General features: G+C 37.7%; 1 protein-coding gene across 1 annotated transcript in view; it reads left to right on the forward strand.

Annotated features, from left to right (window-relative positions):
* Olfm3 (olfactomedin 3) overlaps positions 1-19,791 on the forward strand; it is a 47,070-nt gene that overhangs the window by 18,722 nt on the left and 8,557 nt on the right. The window contains exons 3-4 of the mRNA XM_042683291.1: positions 865-1,020; positions 6,414-6,633. Of these exons, the coding sequence (XP_042539225.1) occupies positions 865-1,020; positions 6,414-6,633 (376 nt within the window). The remainder of the gene's footprint in view (positions 1-864; positions 1,021-6,413; positions 6,634-19,791) is intronic.

Below are 19,791 nucleotides of genomic sequence, written 5' to 3' on the forward strand. Positions count from 1 at the left end.
CCTGCGTGATAAAGCAGTGCTTTTCAAACTTTAATAGTCTTATGAATCTTCGGGGAATCTTGGCAAAATGAAAATTCCAATTCAGCAGCATAGGGTGAGTCTCACAATTCTGTACTTAGGACAAGCTGCTGGCACGTGCTGAAATTGAAAACAACACTGAGTACAGATGTCTATCTAATCTCTGGAAAGCTTTGTTTGTATTCTATCATTCTTCATTGAACTCTATTGGAGCCTTTCTCTTTGTTTTCACATTTTTGCTGCCACCAAAATTAGAGGTACTTTTCTTTCTTCCTCTCGTTCCCGGATGCTTTCTAGGCCTCCTGCTTCTCGCTTGCAGTAGCCCAGGGCTGACTAAACCTGAGCCGATGCCATCATTTTAACATGTGTTAGTTGCCTATCTACCAATGTGGTTGCCAGCACTGTAAATCCATCATGAAATAACTGTACTGAAAGTATTGCCTTCTAGACTATCAGACTCTGTGCTGCCACCCATCATTGCCTAGAGTCCCTGAGCTTTAGGAGGGCAGAAATACAATTTATGGAAGCAACGTATTTTGACCATTTTTCCCCATTTCAGGTATTGCAAATTTGTGAAGTGTGGAGATGATAACTCTATTTTTAAACTTGTGTATTAAACTAAATTTATTAACTTCCCATTTACATTTGGCCATTTCTAATGATGCAGTGTCCTTCTTTTAAAGATGTCATGCTGAGGTATAACTTGGTTTTGGTAGATTTGTTATGTGTTTATTGCCCGGAATGTAATCCTGGATCACTACATTAATCCCATTTTTGGTACTAAAGAAGTGATTTCATATGCCCATAAACAGGCAATAACTTACAGCTAATGATTTTATCTAACAGGTTCAGAACATGTCCCAGTCTATTGAAGTCTTAAACTTGAGGACGCAGAGAGATTTCCAATACGTGTTAAAAATGGAAACCCAAATGAAAGGGCTGAAGGCCAAATTTCGGCAGATTGAAGATGATCGGAAGACACTAATGACCAAACATTTTCAAGTAAGCATGACTTCTACAATCTTGCCACTCCAGATGAGACACTGTGTACAATGTACATGGTATAGCACTCAGCTTGCTATAACCCTAACTTGGTCCACACTGGGGACTCAATCATCTCTCCACTGTAACTACTCATTAGCTGTTCAGAATGGGGTGGGGGGATGGGAAGGGATGGGAAGGGGAAACAAAGGAGGAGGCAACAATGCTTGACAAGAATTGTACTCATTATCTTGCCCATGTGATTGTAACCCCTCTGTATGGTATTTTCACAATAATAAAAAAAGAATAGCTTTCTAAAAAAATAAAGAACACACAGCACACTGCTATAAAAGGAGCCTCCTTCTCTTAGAACAGATAGAGTTTCTGAATAGATTTTCAGGTACTTCAATAGGTAAGACAATAGGAAATTAATAATTAAATTAACAAAGCTTTCCTACTAATATGGGACAAGTGTAGAGGTTATAAATGATTAAAAGAGACAATTCAATTACAAACAGTGTATTAAAGAAACATTGTCACATAATTTTACAAAAATAAATTCTTCTTTTTAATTTTAAGTGGTTTATTGGCAATTATTTGGAAACTCTGAAAATGGAAAGAATGTTTGAGGTATGCTGTGTGACCTTCTATAACTATATAGGACAGAGTCATTAATTTAAAAAGAATCTGGGTCTGATAATGCCACTTCGGCCTATATTAAAAGTAAATAATGTGCTTAAATGATGGCAGAAACTGTTGTAATTTGAAATTTCCTTCTGTGGTCTCAGGAACCCGGATTTGGGGTGTAAGGTGACAGATATTCACATGGAGCCAGTTTCAAAGTTCTATCAGCAAGTCACAGCAGAAGGGAAAGAGGACATTGACAGGTCAGAAGGCTGAAATGGTCCACAGTATGGTTTAAATTGAAGACAGAAGCAAATAAATCCAGACAGACAAAAAATTAGAACAGATTGGAGATAGATGGGAAAGATACAGTAAATTAAAGTATTATAGGATGTGAGACTATGAATGGAATGAATGGAGAATTCATGAGAAATGGTAAACAGTGAAGATTATAAGGCTAGGGGAAGAACGTTGATTTTAATCAGGATTGATGGGGACATACACACTGAGCAAAGTAATGCCAAACCTTGTACTCGGTGTCTAATGATTACACTCTCTTTTCTATGGAAGTTCGTAAGAGGCAAGGGGAATGGATGGCCTATAGAGGCCTAAGCATCATGTACGAGCACAAGGGAAAGGCGCTTAATCTTACTTGAAGAAAGCATGGGATTTAGCAAGATTCAAGAAAGCTGGTTTTGCCGGGCGCCGGTGGGTCATGCCTGTAATCCTAGCTACTGAGATCTGAGGATCACGGTTCAAAGCCAGCCTGGGCAGGAAAGTCCATGAGACTCTTTTCTCCAATAAACCACTCAGAAAAGCAGAAGTGGCGCAGTGGCTCAAGTGGTAGAGCACTTGCCTTGAGCTGTAGAGCTGAGAGACACCATTCAGGCCCAGAGTTCAAGCCCCATGACCAACAACAACAACGAAAAAGAATAATAAAGAAAACTGGTTTTGGTGTGACCTTCACACCCATACCAAAAATATTAAATTACAGAGTGGATCAAGAAAACCAAGACAAGTACCTATGGCTCATGCCTGTAATCCTAAACTATTCAGAGGTGGCTGAGATCTGAGGACTGTGGTTTGAAGCCAGCCAAGGAAAGGAAAGTATGGGTGACTCTATCCCCAAAATAATCAGCATAAGTCAGGCAGGAGGCATGGCTCAAATGGTAGAGTGACAGCTGTGTACAAATCAGCCAAGCAAAACAAGCAAACAAACAAAAAATATTCTAACTTAATTTAGTACTTTTATTTAAGAGATAGGCGGCGGCAGCAGAACATCATGGGATGCCAAAGTTGACGTCATCAACAAAGGAGGAAATATAAGCTGGAAGTTCCCCAAAAGGAACATGCTCATGAGACAGGAACTCAGGTTGCTGGTGCAAAGGGACAATGCTGTGAATATTCTACAGGGCACAATAACTACTTGAGGTTGCCCCACTAGATAGGGTGACAATTGAGTGAGGGAGCCCAGGTATGATTGGGAATTCCTGGGAGAAGTCCAAAAATGAAACAATCAATTACAGACAAAACCAAAAGAAACACAGAGAAATAACATTCTTAGTTGACAAGTTTCATTGCAGGAGCCACAGTACCAATGAGAAACATTCATTTTTAGACATCACCATGTGACGTAGTGATGTTTCTTAGTCAATGTAATATATTGGAGCCATATATCAATATAGTCCCAATAGCATTAATTACAATAACAGTAGCTATTTTTCGTGAACAATATTGGATCAGTAAAGCCTATTTTTGAACAGTTTAAGTATGTTAAGCAATTAAATACTCACAACAATCCTACAAGGTAAGCATTAGTTTTTAATCTCCATCAGATAAAGGAACTGATGTGCAAAGATGATGTGTATTTTTCCAGAGTCATATCATCTAGCATGAATATTACATTACCTATGCAAACAGGCCTTTTCTCACAAAAATCAAAATCACAATAATGATTAGATGTTCAACATATGTTTGTTGAATTTCTTTTCTTTTTTGCAGTGTGTGTGTGTGTGTGTGTGTGTGTGTGTGTGTGTGTGCGCGCGCGCGCGCATGTGTGTGATGTGTTTGTATACTGAGGCTTGAACTCAGGGCCTCAGGATTTTGCTTGGCAATTTCCACATATGGCTGGCACTGGACCATTTGAGCCACACCTCCTCTTCTGATTTTTTTGCTGCTTAACTGGAGATAGGAGGTAAGAGTCTTCATGGGGTTTTCTTCCCAGGATGGCTGTGAGCTGCTAACTGCAGATTTCAGCCTTGTGAGTAACTAGGATTACAGGTGTAAGTTTCTAGAACTTAACATTGTGTTTTTGTTTTTGTTTTGTTTTGTGGTCATTTGTGGGGCATGAACTCTGGGCCTGGGCACTGTCCCTCAGCTCTTCAGCTCAAGGCTAGAGCTCTACCACTTGAGCCACAGTGCCATTTCCTGCTTTTTCTGCTTATGTGGTGCTGAGGAATAGAGCTCAGGGCCTCATGCATGCAAGGCAAGCACTCTACCACTGAGCTACCTTCCCAGCCCATTAATTTTTTTTATTCATTAAGTTCACTATGAATCCATGAATCCACTTTATTTTTGTTGTTGTTATTTAGTCTATTTCTGGTCCTGAGATTTGAACTGAAAACTTAAGTCTCTGAACATTTCTGTTTAAGGCTATCACTCTACCACTTGAGCCACAGCTCTACTTTTTTGGCTTTTTGGTTAATTGGAAATAAGAGTCTCATGAACTTTCCTGCCTGGCCTGGCTGCAAACCTTGATCCTTGTAGTTCAGCTTCCTGAGTGGCAAAGATGATATATGTGAGCCACCAGCATCTGGCTGAATTAGTTTTTACTACAGGTACAGAAATGACATGCTTTAGAAAGAGAAATGCAAGATTCCAAAAGCAAGCTTTGTTACCTTTACAAAATCCTCTTCTGCTGCACATTTTTCATCTTACACAAATACTAAGGTTTCTTCCCCCTTACAATTCTTCAGATAAAACGTTTAAGCTAGCCATCATACTTGAGACTATCATTTCTGTAAGAAAAGATGGTTTGTGAAGATTCCAGCTACCATCAGGGTAGCACAGCAGAAAGTGAGACTCGGGAAGGGATTCAAAAACATGGATCTGTGCTATTATACTTTAATCTTTTATGTATTTGATTCACATCTTGGTTGGGCTACTATTACTTCCTAACAGTTTCTGGAATATCAAAGTTGATTGTCGAAAAATGTAGTTATGAATTTATGAGAAGTAAAAAGATTTTAATGTAGCAAGGATGAATGCTATCAAACTTTTGACATAAACGTATCATTTAAAAGAGGCCCAGAGGTAGGATGTAAAAACCTTCATTGTAACAGTGGTTATAATATGCAGCAAATATTACCAACAGATCTCTTATATTAAAATCCTAATGAAACAATTGTGCCTCCCATTAGGGGTACTACAAGATGTTCAAACTAATAAGTTCATTTCGAAATGAACAACCCTCTGCAATTTTGCCTTTAGAGTGTGAGAGTTATGAATCTTTCTCATTACCAAGATTCTTTATCCTCCCACGCAATATGCACTTGTAGATAAATTCGAAGACTTCTGAATTTATACCACAAATGGAAATTTCCCCATAAGAAATACAAGCTAATAAATCAGGGTAGCCATGGGATCTCCTGCTATTTTAATGCATTTATGGTAATAACATCTTCTCAATGTAATTTTCAAATGCAATTTTAGCTCCTTTAAATTAGTGTCGAGTACGGTTTCTGACAGTATCTATGGATTACGCTCACATGATCATAAGTATGGTTAACTCCATAAATAGTATCACCGGCAATGAATTCACAATGAATCAAATTCCTGAAATATTGTTACTGATCACAGCTACTAAGTTCAAGAGAAATACATTCCAGGTAAAATTGAAGGTTGACCTTAATCCTTTAACCGCATGGGATAAAGAACACTGCTTTGTCCACATATATTTTTCTTGTTCACTGGACAAAAAAAAAACAATATTTACGCTTCAAGCAACTGAGCATGGCTTGTTTGTTACATAAACCACAGCATCTCTGTCTCGTAAAGAGTTAATTCACTACATGGTTAAACCATTCTGCCTTACATAATGACCTCTAAATTATCTATGCCAAGACAAATGGAGTCAGAGTAGAGGCAATAATTCAAAATGGTAAATAGCAACATACATTTATTTGAGCTTTGGGAAGCTTTGCGTGATTTATTATGCTTGCTGAACTTACTTCCCAAATGAAGTTGTGCCAAGTTGGATATTAAAAAGAGCTCGAGATACTTGAACACAGGAAGGACAAAGGCATGAGTGGCCAGGCTAGAAGGCCAAGCGTGAGGACAGAGTTTACTCAGAATCCCAAATTTCCCATATGTAGTTCAAGAACACAAAGATTTGATATATGGATAATTAATCTAAATTAAATAGTCATAGATTTTACTTACCTTTACTAGCTTTATTCAATACCCAATTAGAGAATGGGATCCAGTTTCTCTTTTCTAACTAGATGATGCATTGTTCATTTTATGCAATGCTGACAGAAAGTGAGATATGTAAAAGCCCATAATTGCAGCGACAGCGAGGTATTCTAATTATGATAAAGATCAATTGGTTTCATAGAAAACCATGTAACCATTGAAAGAGAAGCTGTTTTATGGAAAGGGTAGGCTACGTGGAGCGATTACTAATTTCAATAAAAAAAAATCAATGAGGAATTTCGGGACTTGGGAGTAATACACATCATCACACAAATGAGCTGGTGTGTTTTAAAATGACTCTCGCCTGCTTTACACAGGAATTGAAAGAGAAGATGGACGAACTCCTGCCCTTGATCCCTGTGCTAGAACAGTACAAAACAGATGCCAAGCTGATCACCCAGTTCAAGGACGAAATCCGGAATCTGTCTGCGGTCCTCACTGGGATCCAGGAAGAGATTGGGGCTTATGACTACGAGGAACTGCACCAAAGGGTGCTCAGCTTGGAAACCAGACTGCGGGACTGCATGAAGAAGCTAAGTGAGTACAACACTCTCTAAGCCATGGTTTGAAGTAGGTTCAATGAAAGCTGCGTCATTACTGGTCAGAAAGTAGCTCGTTAGAGGAACGCCAGTAGTGCCTACTTTAAGTGTGTTGTGTGCCTTAGTGATTGAACTTCCTGGTTACTCAGGAATACTTGATGAAGACATTTTAGATCGCCACGTCACCATTTGGTGGTTTGAAATAAGTAGCCTCAAAAATACACCCGATTTTATTGGCTGAATGAGTAGAAATAAGTTGCAGGGAATTTTATAATATGTGATGACAATCAATATCTGACTAGGGGAAGAGAGGAAGATGTGGATAGATGAAAGCTAACCTGGAGTGAAGTGGAAAACAGCACTGATTAAAACAAACCAATTACTCTGCAGAATTGCCTTCTAGTGCTTTAATCTACTAAAAAAGCAAAAACGAAAATCCAATGAGGAAATACCTATTTAAATATAGTTATTTCTCTGTGAGGACAAAGAAATAGATTCTAGCTGTGACCTGCTAAGCCACCTGCTTCCATCTGGCTAGTGTTTCTAAGTCTTCTCTGACATCCATGAACTAACTACTCAATTCAAATCAACATGGGACTAGTCTACAACTTGAACATCATTATTAGATGATGGTAGGTGACCATGAATTGAAGAAGGAGGGAATGTAACACAGGGTCAGTTGTTGACATGGTTAACAGGGTAAGAAGGTAAACTCAATAATCCATATTCTTTCAAGGTACAAACATACTTCTGTGGAATCAGAAATGAACAGGCAAATGTCCATGGCTAATTATATTTCTATATAATTATATTTCTAATTTTGTTTCTAATAAAATCTGAACATTTGCAAGAACGTGTTAAAGTATACTTACCTATGTGTTCTGAATGATGAATGAAAAACCAAATGACAAAGCCCTGCATTCAGTCATCAGAATCTCAAAAAGTGTGGGGATTGAAATATTGTGTATGAGTGTGTGAAATACCGTAGTGTACCCCTTTGCACAAATTGCATACCCTGAAAGATTACATGTCATGTCGATAAAATAGGTCCTGGGAATGGGTACCAGTGGGAGGAATGGGAGTAAATGAAAAGGGTGAAGGAGGGTAAATATACTTAAAATACATGATATTCATACATGAAAATGGGACAATGAAGCTTGTTGAGATTGATTTGGGGATTTGGAGGGCAGGTGATGGAGGAGATAAATATGATCAAGGAATTGTGTGTGTATACCTGGACATGTCAAAAGGGAACTTCTTTGTCTACCTAGTTGATGATAATAAAAAATTCAGTGTGGGAGGTAGAAGAGTTTTTTAAAAATGGGTATCATTATATGAGAGACTCGGCTATAGTTATCATAGATTTTCTAACAGAATCCAACAAAAATTAATGAGAAAAATAGTAGCTAAACTCAAAGGCTAATTTCTCATTAGCCAAGATCTACACATGTTCTTCTGTAATTGGTCAACCATCAACTATCTAGTCTCTGCTCCTCTCCAGCCCTTCCAGCATGGGCCTTGCTACTTCTCTAGTTTTCCCAGGCCCTTGTGCCTTCTGCTTGCTTCTCACTGGGTCATTGTGAGCCATCATGGGTTCCTGTTCCTGAAGTACCTTCACCCAAAGACCCGTTCACTCTCAGCATACTTTCACCTACCACACATAGTACATGCTGCTTTCTTCAGGCCTTAGTTTCAATGTTGTGTTTTGCCAGATTCCTTTATTGGCTTCTACATCCCTGCAAAATGCTCCCCCCCCCCCAAAACACTGATCGCTCACGAAAAATGAGGTATTTGTCATCAGAATTTCATGCACAGTTGAATATCTTTGCCCTGCTAGTGGTCCATGAAGACCAGAATAATTCTGTTTACTGTAAGTTGTTCTGAATCCAAATGCCTAAAACACTTACTGGCAAAGAAGTTATTCAAACATATTTGCTGAAGTAATTAATTATTTAGGGAGCCATAGGAATGATTGCTAAACCTATTCACTGAATATTAGCTCTTTCCAACCCCAAAGGATGATCTGTTTTGCTTGTTAAGATAAAGGGAGACTAACCAGTTATGATGTCTCATGCTGCAATGCCAGTTACTTAGGAGGTGAAAATAATGAAGACTGTAGTTCTAGGACACTCTTCCCCTAACCCTCCCTAGCAAAACATTATTGAAGCACCTCATCTCAACAAACAAGACTATTGTGATAATACTCACCTGTAATCCAAGTTATGAGAGATGTAAATAGGAGGATGATAGTATGAGGCCAGTCTGAGGCAAAAAATGGGAGACTCTCGTTGAAAATAACTAACATAGAAAAGGTCTGGGGTTGTGGCTCAAGTGGTACACAAGTCGTACATGACCTGCACAGCAAGTACAGAAACAAACAAAACAAACTTAGGTATACTAGGGCCATCTTGGAATACCAGCTTTGAAGCAGAGACAGGATGATAGCGATTCAAAAACTCCAAAGACCCTTCCTCTTAGCCACTTAATATTTATGCTAAAATAGCATAGGTTGATTAAGATTAAGCAGAAAAAAATGTTATCTAGCCTAAATAGCCTATATACCTATGGAGTTTCAGCCATATTGTATTTGCTTCCATTTTTAAAAAAAAATTACTGTAAAGGTGATGCACAGAAGAATTATAGTTACATAAGTAAGGTAATGAGCACATTTCTTTTTGAACAGTGTTGCCCTCTCCCTCATTTTCTCCCATCCCCCACTTTCTTCACCCCCCTCAATTTGTAAAGTTCATTTCTATCATAGTGTCTAGTGAGTACCATTGTTGCATTGGTTCACCCTTTGTCCCACTGTTTCCATATTTCCCCTTCCATTTCCCAAATCATATAAACTTATATATAAGACAAAAGGCATAGAGATTTAAAAAATGACCTATTTTTTAAAACTGAGAAGTAAGTCCCAGGTAGTACTCATTATCAGATTATGTCTTCATTAAAAAGATAAGAAAAGCAGCGAGCACAGTTGGTTCACGCCTGTAATCCTAATTATTCAGGAGGGTGACAACTGAGAATCATGGTTGAAAGACAGCCCTGTGAGGCTCTAATTGCCAATTAATCACTCAAAATCCAGAAGTGGTGCTGTGGTTCAAGTGGTAGAGCACTAGCCTTAAGTACAAAGAAGTTCAAGGACATTGCTTGAGTTCAGGGCCCACAACTCACACACTCACACACACACACACACACTCACACACACACACACACACACACACACACACACGATAAAAAAAATCTTGAACTGCAATTATATAGCATTCAAATTACTTCAGGAATTACAAAGAAGTATCCAACTGCTTGCTTTTGGAGGGGAAGTTGTATGATTTGAATCCAGAGCTTCATACATGCTAGACAGATGCTTTATTACCTGAGCAGCCAAGTTTCCAGTCCTTATGGCTTTTATTACATTTTAGGTGGATCTTGCTATTTTTACCCAAGCCAGCCTGAGTTGCTAGCTCGCTTACTGCTGGGAAGCTGGGATGAGAGGTGTATACCATTACACCTGGCTTATTTGTTCAGGTGGGGGGATCCCACCAACTTTTACTCAGGGTGATCTTAAACTGTGATTATCCCCATGTCTACTTCTTGAGTGGCTAGAATTCCAGATGTGAGCCACTGTGCAAGGCTTAAAATGTGTATATTATTATCTCATAAAATATCTGTTGCCTGTCCTATAGGAGATTTGTGTAGAGCTTGTGTGGAGCTTTGACTTTCTTTGTGGAAGAAAGTTAAAGATGTTAAAGATGAACCATTCCATATCTTCAGAGTCAATTTGGTCTTTCATAAACACAGACACAAAACATCAGCTAAGGATTGATGAGTCTGCTGGAACAAGGACAGTTAGTATTAGTGCTAGCTAATTACCCCTAGCATATTGAACAATCTTAATAGGGAAAACATGCTAATGAAACTTACTTCCATGTAGTCTCAGTCTACTGAGCTAGAAGCATCTCTGTTGCGATTGGATAAATCTGCATACCTCTCTGCTCCCTCACATGCAGCTTCCTTTCAAAATCCACATTCCCCTCCCTATACTCACCTGAAGATTATATTTGAAACAAAGAAGGAGAATAGGTGGACGACAAAAATCCTGCCTTTTGGTTCTTACTGATATTACTGCAATGGCATCTGTAAGACTTGATCCTGAATGTATTTATCATCCTAGGCCATTTTTATCCTTTCTTCATGAATCAGAAGTTGTTTTTGTTTTTATTTTGTTTTGGTTTGATTTTGTGCTAGTACTGGGGTTTGAACTGAAGGCTTTTCACTCCCCTTAGCTTTGTGCTGGCACTCTAGTACTAGAGCCATAGTTCCAATTAGGGTTTTTTTTCTGGTTAATTAGAAATAACAATCTCATGGAATTTTCTTCACAAACTGTCTACAAACCTCAATCCTCAGATCTCAGTCTCCTGAGAAGCTAGGATTACAGGCATCACTGGTACCTGACTAGACCCCAGGTTTTGAAAGAATATGACAAACTTCATTGATTAATATTTATTTTCTTTTATTATTTTATGTTAATGTATTTATTTATTTATCTTATAGTACTGGGAATTGAAACCCCTCCCAGGGCTTCATATATGCTGATTTTAATTACTCTAAATCATATGCTCTACCAGTGAATGTAATGTAAATATCAGTTAAGAACAAATTGGAATTCATCTTTCCTATTTAATGAGATGGCTATTCGTTGAGTTAGTTGGGATGTCCCCATAAAATATTGAAACTATCATTAATTTCTCAGTGTTTATGAGGAACTGTCTCCAGGAGCCTCACAGATGTTCAGATCTGCAGGTGTTCACACCTCTGTACAACTTGAATAGTGTCTGCACATAACCTACACACACCTTCCCATACATGTAATAACCTCTAGATCACTTACAAGACCTAACATACCACAAAGGTTACATACCAAGTTAATACACTATGTTGTTTGGTTCTAGATAAATAGTCTGTGCCTGTTCAGTATGGAGGAAAATTCTTTCAGATGTTTGGGATTCCTGGTAGGTTTAATCTGAAGATAAGGAAATAGTGAATATGTGGAGGTTAGGGAGGAGGGAAGCTAACTACAGTTCTTACACTTCTTAAACTTTTTCAAGTTATCAACAAAACTGCCCTCCTTAATCAGTACAGAGACCAATGCCACAAGCAATGAGTCTATAACTCTCTTGGGTTTTGTCTCAAGAACTATAGTTTGGTTCTTATTTATATCAACAAATTGCTTACTGAGCATCTCAAAGCAGAGAGGATATTTATCAATTGACCGGATTATACCTACTAATTACAATGTAAAAATATTTTGTGGAGAAATAAATCTCTATATTTTTCCATTAAAAAGAATTACTAATTAAAAGAAGGTATCTAATTATAGATAGAGAGATAACAGAGGATGGTAATAGATGATAGACATATATGCACAATAAATATACACATATGATACATATATAAATATATACATATAAATATGCAACAGACATAGATTAATACATCTATATGAGAAAAAGAAGTTGAAGAAATCAAATATAATTTTGAAAGTGGCCCTAGGTTATAGTTTGATTAAAATATATCTGATGTTGGGAGAGAAAATATCCATTTATCCAACTTTAAGACTATGAACACAAGGAGTAGCAACAGACTGACAGACAGATAGATAGATAGATGATATATAGATAGAGATAGACACAAAGACAGAGACAGAAATAGAGAGAGGGCCATTATGGCTTGGCTCTTATAGCAACAAGAGCCAGCAGCACATAGTACATCACATCTTCGCTCTTCACAAAGGCACACCCAATTAACAGAAAGCAGAAATGGACTGGAGAGAGAGAATAAACCGCAACAATGATGAATGCATTTCCCTTTGTCCTCCCCTTACTCCCCCCAGTGGGTTTGCTTTTAAGTAAAATGTCACAGGGTATATCACCTGCATTTTAACATGCTACAAAACAAACCAGCTTCACTGCTTTCAAGGTCTCTACCAAACAGTAAATAAGGACCTGAGGGAACTACAAGTCATGAAAAGCACCAGGGCTTCTTTTAGTTTGTTTCTCACAGCGAATTAAAGTTTTGGAGAAAAGAGAACTCAGAAAAAATGTTTCCACAGCATCGCACCCTAGTGGTCTGAACAGGATAGTGTTATATTCTTCCCTAAATGCTTAATTTTCTCCTGTGAGAGGCTGAATAGACTAGTCCCCTGTGCTTAATTAAATCATATCACATTCCTAGACATGGAGAAAATAATTATATGCATGTGAAAATTTGCCTGAAAAAAAAACATGGTTAAACCCCTTACACATCCCCTGAGATCACCAATGGACATTTTATGCAGATTATAACCAGCTTTCCAGTCCTCTCCTCCCACCTACCCCTCTCCACCCAGTCCCTCTCCTCAGTTCTATTTAGGGCAATGGTTTGGTGCCATCTAGTGAATGAATTGGAACCATCTTTCTATTAACACAATGGCTAGAGACTTGGTGTTTAAAAGAGCCATCTGAAAGCATGAGAAACTGAGGGTCACAGTGATGAGACTTAGGTTCCTGTTCTTACTTTGCCAAATTAGTTCTTCAAAATCAACACCTAAGGAAGCTGATCATCTTTCTACACATTGAGCAAACACTCCCAACGCACTAGTGTGCACTTGCAGTTTGTGAGATATTTGCTGATGCAAAGATAAATAGGAAACTATGTCTCTTTTGTGAAGAAGCTCCTAGTTTTACATTACAGTGCACACATGAGTAGATATCCACAGCAACACTCAGGCATACTGCTTGACAGGTCCATAGCAGCTATTTTGCATTCATTTAAAAAAAAACTCTATGCAAGTACTGTGCATCACAATTGGCAATTTAAGGAGACATTCTCCAAGAATTCAATTAACTGCCAAAGACATACTTTGGAGGCAATAATTTTGAACTTACGTTTTTTTCTGAATTCCCAGAGAACTCTTTTATTTTGTTATGGGATTTGAACTCCAGGCCTGGGTGCTGTCCCTCAGATCCTCAGTTCAAGAGGCTAGCGTTCTACTCACTTGAGCCACAGCACTACGTCCAGTTTTCTGGTGGTTTATTGGAGATAAGAGTCTCCCAGACTTACCTACCTATGCTAGCTTTTAACCACAATCCTCAGATCTCAGCCTCCTGAGTAGCTAGGATACCAGGCATGAGCCACTGGTGCCCAGCTTCAGAGATCTTTTTTAACATGTAAAACAAAGAAAGATGAATAAGTTCTAATGTAGGGAATAGCACCACCATCCATTCAATAGTTTGGGGGAGGGGAGGAAGCAAGCCACAGTCTGTTATGTGTGATTAACCCCTGAACTTCTGCTCTCCATGAATTCACCACTTCTTTTCTGTGTGTTCTCATCCATTTCTCATGACCATCTTCTTTTTCATTCTTCTGTAAGGCATCGTTCATTGTCTTTCAAGAGCATGACTTCTGTGGTCTCCTAATCTATGTGTGTTTGCTGAAGGAAATTCTCTCTCTGTCATTCTAAGTAATTAGTGCACTATTTCTTCAAAATGTCACACTTGTATTTAAGTGGTTTATCTAAACTGATTCCAGACATGTCTACATGTCTCCTCTTAATGAAGTGGGTTCTCCAGCTCTCTTCTTCCAAGTTCTCTTTGCACCCTAAACATTAGCCATTCCATCTGCCAGTTCCTCTATCTATCAAGCCTGCCTTCACCTTTCTGGACATTAAAATAGTTCTTTCCTTTCATGGAACTCTTTGCCTCCACACCCTACCTTTCTAAATGCTAGCACTTCTACATTATTCACACTGGCACTAATTCTTCCAACGAGCTTTTCCAAGTTGTCTTCAGGATAGTTCAAGTCCTTGTGTAGTCATGAGTCTGTTTTATACAAAGCACCCATTTGGGACTTTAAAATGGTTACATCCTTACAGATATGTTGTAACTTCCCTGAAAGGCATTTTTTTCTGTCTATTTTTGGGTTGAAGAACAAACCTCATTTTTTTTCAAATAAAGAATGTTAAGAAGTCAATGTGAATTGAATATAAAACATGTATCTGTATTCTTACAAATCCAGGAAGCTTTGGGAGGAAAAAAATGGTGACAAAAGCATGCCATCCTTTTCATCTTTGTTTTCATTTTCCTGTGTTCTTTCTTCAATGGCAATTTCAGAATTTCTTTCCAAAACACCTGATAATTTGTCAAACTTTAAAGCAAGAAACACTGCAAGTCTCAGCAAAGGTGAGAACTAACAGAAAAGTCAAACTGTGCATGCCTGAGGTGAAGGAGTGAGAGTTAACTCAGAATCATAATAGGAAAAATTTATGACAACTTTCTCAGATTAAATAGAGAGAATTTCAAATACCTCATTGGGCGCCATTTTATAAAGACAGTCCTGCATAGTCCCATATCATAAGCTATGTCATCACAGGGCAATTTCCCAGTGTCCTTGGACTTGATTAATTCTTTGAGAATACTTAAATCCCACTTGGACTACATTTTTTCACTAGTTGGTAAATTTTGATACACATTGTTTTTAATTATAAATCTTCCTCCTTATGTCTTATATACACTTAGATAACAACTAGATTATCAACTGTTTAAACACATGATACCTATATTTCCAGAGGCAAGGATGAATCTCCAAAGTATTTGAGATTCCATAACACATTTTCCACTTAGTATTGTACTAAATACACTTCTCTTTAAAGGCATATTCATAATGTAAGTTTTAGTTCAGAAAACATAAAAAGAATAACAGATGCCTTTTTAAATAAGTAAGATGATAAAATGGTATTAATTTTGGATCATATGAACTATGGAGATACATTTGTATTATTCTTGATTTTTATTTACCAAATTCCCATTCAAACAGAGTCTCATGCTCTGTTGATTTTTCTCCTCACTACTTTCTGTCAGCCATGTCATTGGTGAGACTAGAAATGCAGACCAAAGTTAATATCAACAGGGCTTTCTGTATATTAAATGTATGATGGATACTTACCTAATTGCAAGTAAGGAGGCTGAGATCTAAGGATCATGGTTCAATGCTACCCTGGGATGGAAAGTTCTTGAGACTCTTCTCTGCAATAAACCACCAGAAAACCAAAAGTGGCAATGTGGCTCAAGTGGTAGAGTGCTAGCTTTAATCTGAAGAGCTGAGGGACAGTGCCCAGGTCCAGAGTTCAAGTCCCACAGGTGACAAATAAATAAATGAATAAATAAAAATGAAGTCATTTCTATTTCTTACAAAGTTTTCCAATGGCCTTAAGTAGATAGAAATATAATTCTATCCATAAACATAGTCACTATTCCATCTAAATTACTTATATATGAGTATGACCTTTATATGAGTATGACCTTCTGGTCTAAATCTAGATGTTAGACTAGGAGATTACAATATACATTCATATATTGAAAGAATAAACACAAGACAGGGAAGATGGATTTTAGGTTTCATTGGCCAAACAGCAAATCTTCCTGCTGATTTTTTTTTCCTCAGCTAATGATTAATAATTATGGCTGTAGCTGCTCATAAAAAATAACATATGAGAGTCATCAGAGAAATAAACCAGTTTCTTCCCTCTACAACTTATATGATTTGAATATATTCAGATTCACCATATGATCTGAATACATAAAATGCATATATGCAATGTATTATAAACGCTTTTATTTCCTTATGTCTCACTACTGGCAGAGTTAGAGCAAGCAGGAAAAGATCAGAGAAGCAAGACTCTAGATTTCTTTCTTTGCCTTCCACTTTTAAAGGCACATTTGTTTCCTAGGCATTCAAAAAAATTAGCTTTCCTGTTGGGTTCCCTTTGTCTTCCTAAGAAAGTAAGAGTGAAGTGAGAAAGATAAAATGACTCATTTGAACAAAAGCTAGTTCAAGGGAGATGGGAAACAGAAATGACTGTTCTTGTTTATTTTGTTTTCATAATTTCTGTGCTCCATTAGAATCTGCCGCTACCTGTGTTTTCCTGACATGAGGGCCCACAAAACTATAATTGAAAAAGCATCCAGGAATGTTATGAATTCCTGTAATTTTACTCATTTCATTTGATGAGAAAAAACAATTACTAACCATTTAAAAAGACATTTCTATGGGAAAAACATCAACCTTGAGATCTCTTTCTCTGATGTTTCTGCCTGTCTTTAAAAACACAGGGCAATAACGAACACGACCATGATCAAGCAGATGATAATTCTTTTGTTTGATGACAACCACAGATTTCACTTACATTCTCCTTATCGGCATATAAAAGTTTGTCGATGGACTCTCTTTAGTGAAAATGACAAGATATTAGACTCCAGAACTTCCATTTCATAGATGATGAAATCCCATTCCATCATATGCTTAACATATGGTGATTAATAGTATGACCTAGATTTTCCTCCCTCCTTGCCTCAGGGTTTTAACTGCACAAAAAGAGTGTCCCTGGAAAGTGAAGGGGAAAAGAGCACGTGCACACGTACAGTCTCAAAGAACAGCTAGAGACCTGTCTGCTCCTGGCTAGTAAATTGATGAGCTGTCATCTGCTCTAGGGCCTCATTTACTTAATCATTGTCTTTCATATCATCAGCTGATGATGTCCCCTCTCCACTACATAATTCCTAGAGACAAACAAAGCTGCATTGAACAAGGACAATAACATGAGCACAATAATAACAAAAATTTCCCATGACCCCTTGTTTCTCTCCCCATCTCCCCCTCCTTCCCCACCTTTTCAGTGAATCTGCTGAATCTGCTACCTTGGTTTATCATTTCTCCAAGCTTATTCTTATCCCAATTCTGACTCATCACTGTGCATTTGAGTCACACAATCACCGATGAGACCTTGCCACCATAGGCTACAGATGTTTCTTTGATTGTATTTTGCTAGCCATCCCAGTGGGATTCTCCACAGGTCAGTAACACATTCTTCTCAAAATACTTTATTCTCTTGGACATCTAAATAGCACACTATTATCTTTTTTTCCTATTTATGGCTTCTTTTGGGGCTTTTCTGCTAGGCCCCATACCACGGTGAATCACAGAGCTCTGCTCTAGATACAGAAACTATACATAGCCCTGGTTTTCAGTACCATCATTCTGGTCAGGAGTGTCAACATCATTATCTTAAAAAGCTATCTACTCCCTAGATATATACTATTTCCACTGACATGTACACTAATCAAGAAAAAGTTAAAGTAGCTTGCATCTGATTCTTGATTTTTTTTGGCTCTTCAAACCATTCTTTCTGAAGTCATTTCATCTGAGTAACTGACACTAAAGCATGCCAAACTGAGGAACACAAAAGCCTGAAGGCTATTCTGTAGTTTTGTTTAAATTTTCTTTATGGTTATGATAGAGGTGATGTACAAAGGAATTACAATTATATGAGTCAGGTAATGAGTACATTTCCACTCATACAGTATCTTCTGTTCCTTCATTCTCTGCCAGTCCCTCCCTCTTGTCTTCACCCGCTAGTTGTATAGTTCGCTTTCATCAGCGCCCATTGAGCTATACTGCTGCATTTTTCATCCTTTCTCCCTCAAGTTCTGGGTCCTCCCCTGCCCTCCTGAAGAGACACATGCCAATATACCATATGTAAAGAAAAGAAGACCGAATCATCAGAAAATTAAAATTAAAGAGATCACTTGTTTCTATGTCTTGGTGTTTGTTTCGATATACATATGTATGTATACATATGTATGTAATTTTATATAAATATAAAGAGGCATGTAGGGATTGTGCCTTTGTGTTCCTCTCCTAACCCTCACTCTGTGTGTGTGTGTGTGTGTGTGTGTGTGTGTGTGTGTGTGTGTGTGTGTGTCTAGAATCCTGTATCACTTATCTATATTAGATTTTTACTTGAGCTTTTTGTCACCCATCCTCGTGTTCAATCTACAGGCTGGTCACACAAACTTATCTTTAAACACATAGTCCAGTTAAACTGTGTCTTCCATCTCCATCTCTGACTTCATATTCTATCTGCACCAATGGGAAAAGCTCTACATGGGACTTTCTGCCCTTACTTTGTCCTTCACAATTAATTATTCACATAAGAGCTGGGGGGGTGGGTCATCCTACAAAAATGCAGTTCACATTCTATTGCTCTCCTACTGTTCTCTTTTAAAATCCTACATATTCTTTCAATCATGCTTAGAATAAAATCCAAATATTCACTTAGATTTCATAGACTTCATGTATGAACTATTCATCTCCCCAACCTTCAACTGTGTTGCAAGAATATTGACTTGGCGAATATATTTTAAGTATCTATGTACCAAACAGTATTCTACACAGTTAGCAGGTGTTTCTTCTTTAATCTTGCAATTACATTGTGAGATAGATTTGATTAATAGTTTTACACATGAGACATTGAGAAGTCATGAAACTATTCAAGGTCTTCTGAGAATAAAGGAGAGAATCATTATTCAGAGGGTGAAACATACCCCCCACACAAATACTTTTACATTTCTATATTCCCCTATCAGATCTACACAATGGCTGAATCCACTAAATGGATTTTCTAAATAAACTAAATGCCTGTTATCTTACCCTTTAAATATTTTATTCCACAATTCACTTCTTGTCAATTAAATCTGTTTCCAAGAGGTTTTCCTTAACCTTCTAATATAAAGTATCTCCTCCAGCATTCAAACCTGTAATCCCAGCTACATGGGAGGAGTCAATAGAAGGATTTCAGTCTGAGGCCAACTTTGAGCAAATAAATAAATAAAAATCACAAGATACTGTCCAAACTGGAAAAGAATGAGAGCAGGGGTGACATTGTCCAAAAAGAAGTAGAAGTGTACTAATTCACTGACTTATGTAGCTTTAACCACTCTGTACATCACCTTTCCAATAACAATAGAAAAGAAAGAAAAAGATACTGTCCCCAAAATAGCTAAATAGAGAAAAGTCTGGGCCATGACTCAAATAGTAGAGTACCTTTTCTACCTCAAGTGCAGACCCTGAGTTCTAACTGGTATCAAATAAAGTAGCTCCCATTTACTCTTTATCAGATGGACCTATTTAAACAATTTACATTTAATGTGGTTTTTGCTTGGCATAGTTAGCTAGCTGGCTAGTATATTTTATCCAAAACATAAATTTCTTTGCACCAGGGGAAACACACTCCCCTTGTCACTGAAAGTAGAACAATGCTTAGGGGTCAAAAATCTCAACT

This window comes from Dipodomys spectabilis, unplaced genomic scaffold (assembly GCF_019054845.1).
Source record: "Dipodomys spectabilis isolate Male_0828 unplaced genomic scaffold, ASM1905484v1 ptg000002l, whole genome shotgun sequence".
NCBI lineage: Eukaryota > Metazoa > Chordata > Mammalia > Rodentia > Heteromyidae > Dipodomys > Dipodomys spectabilis.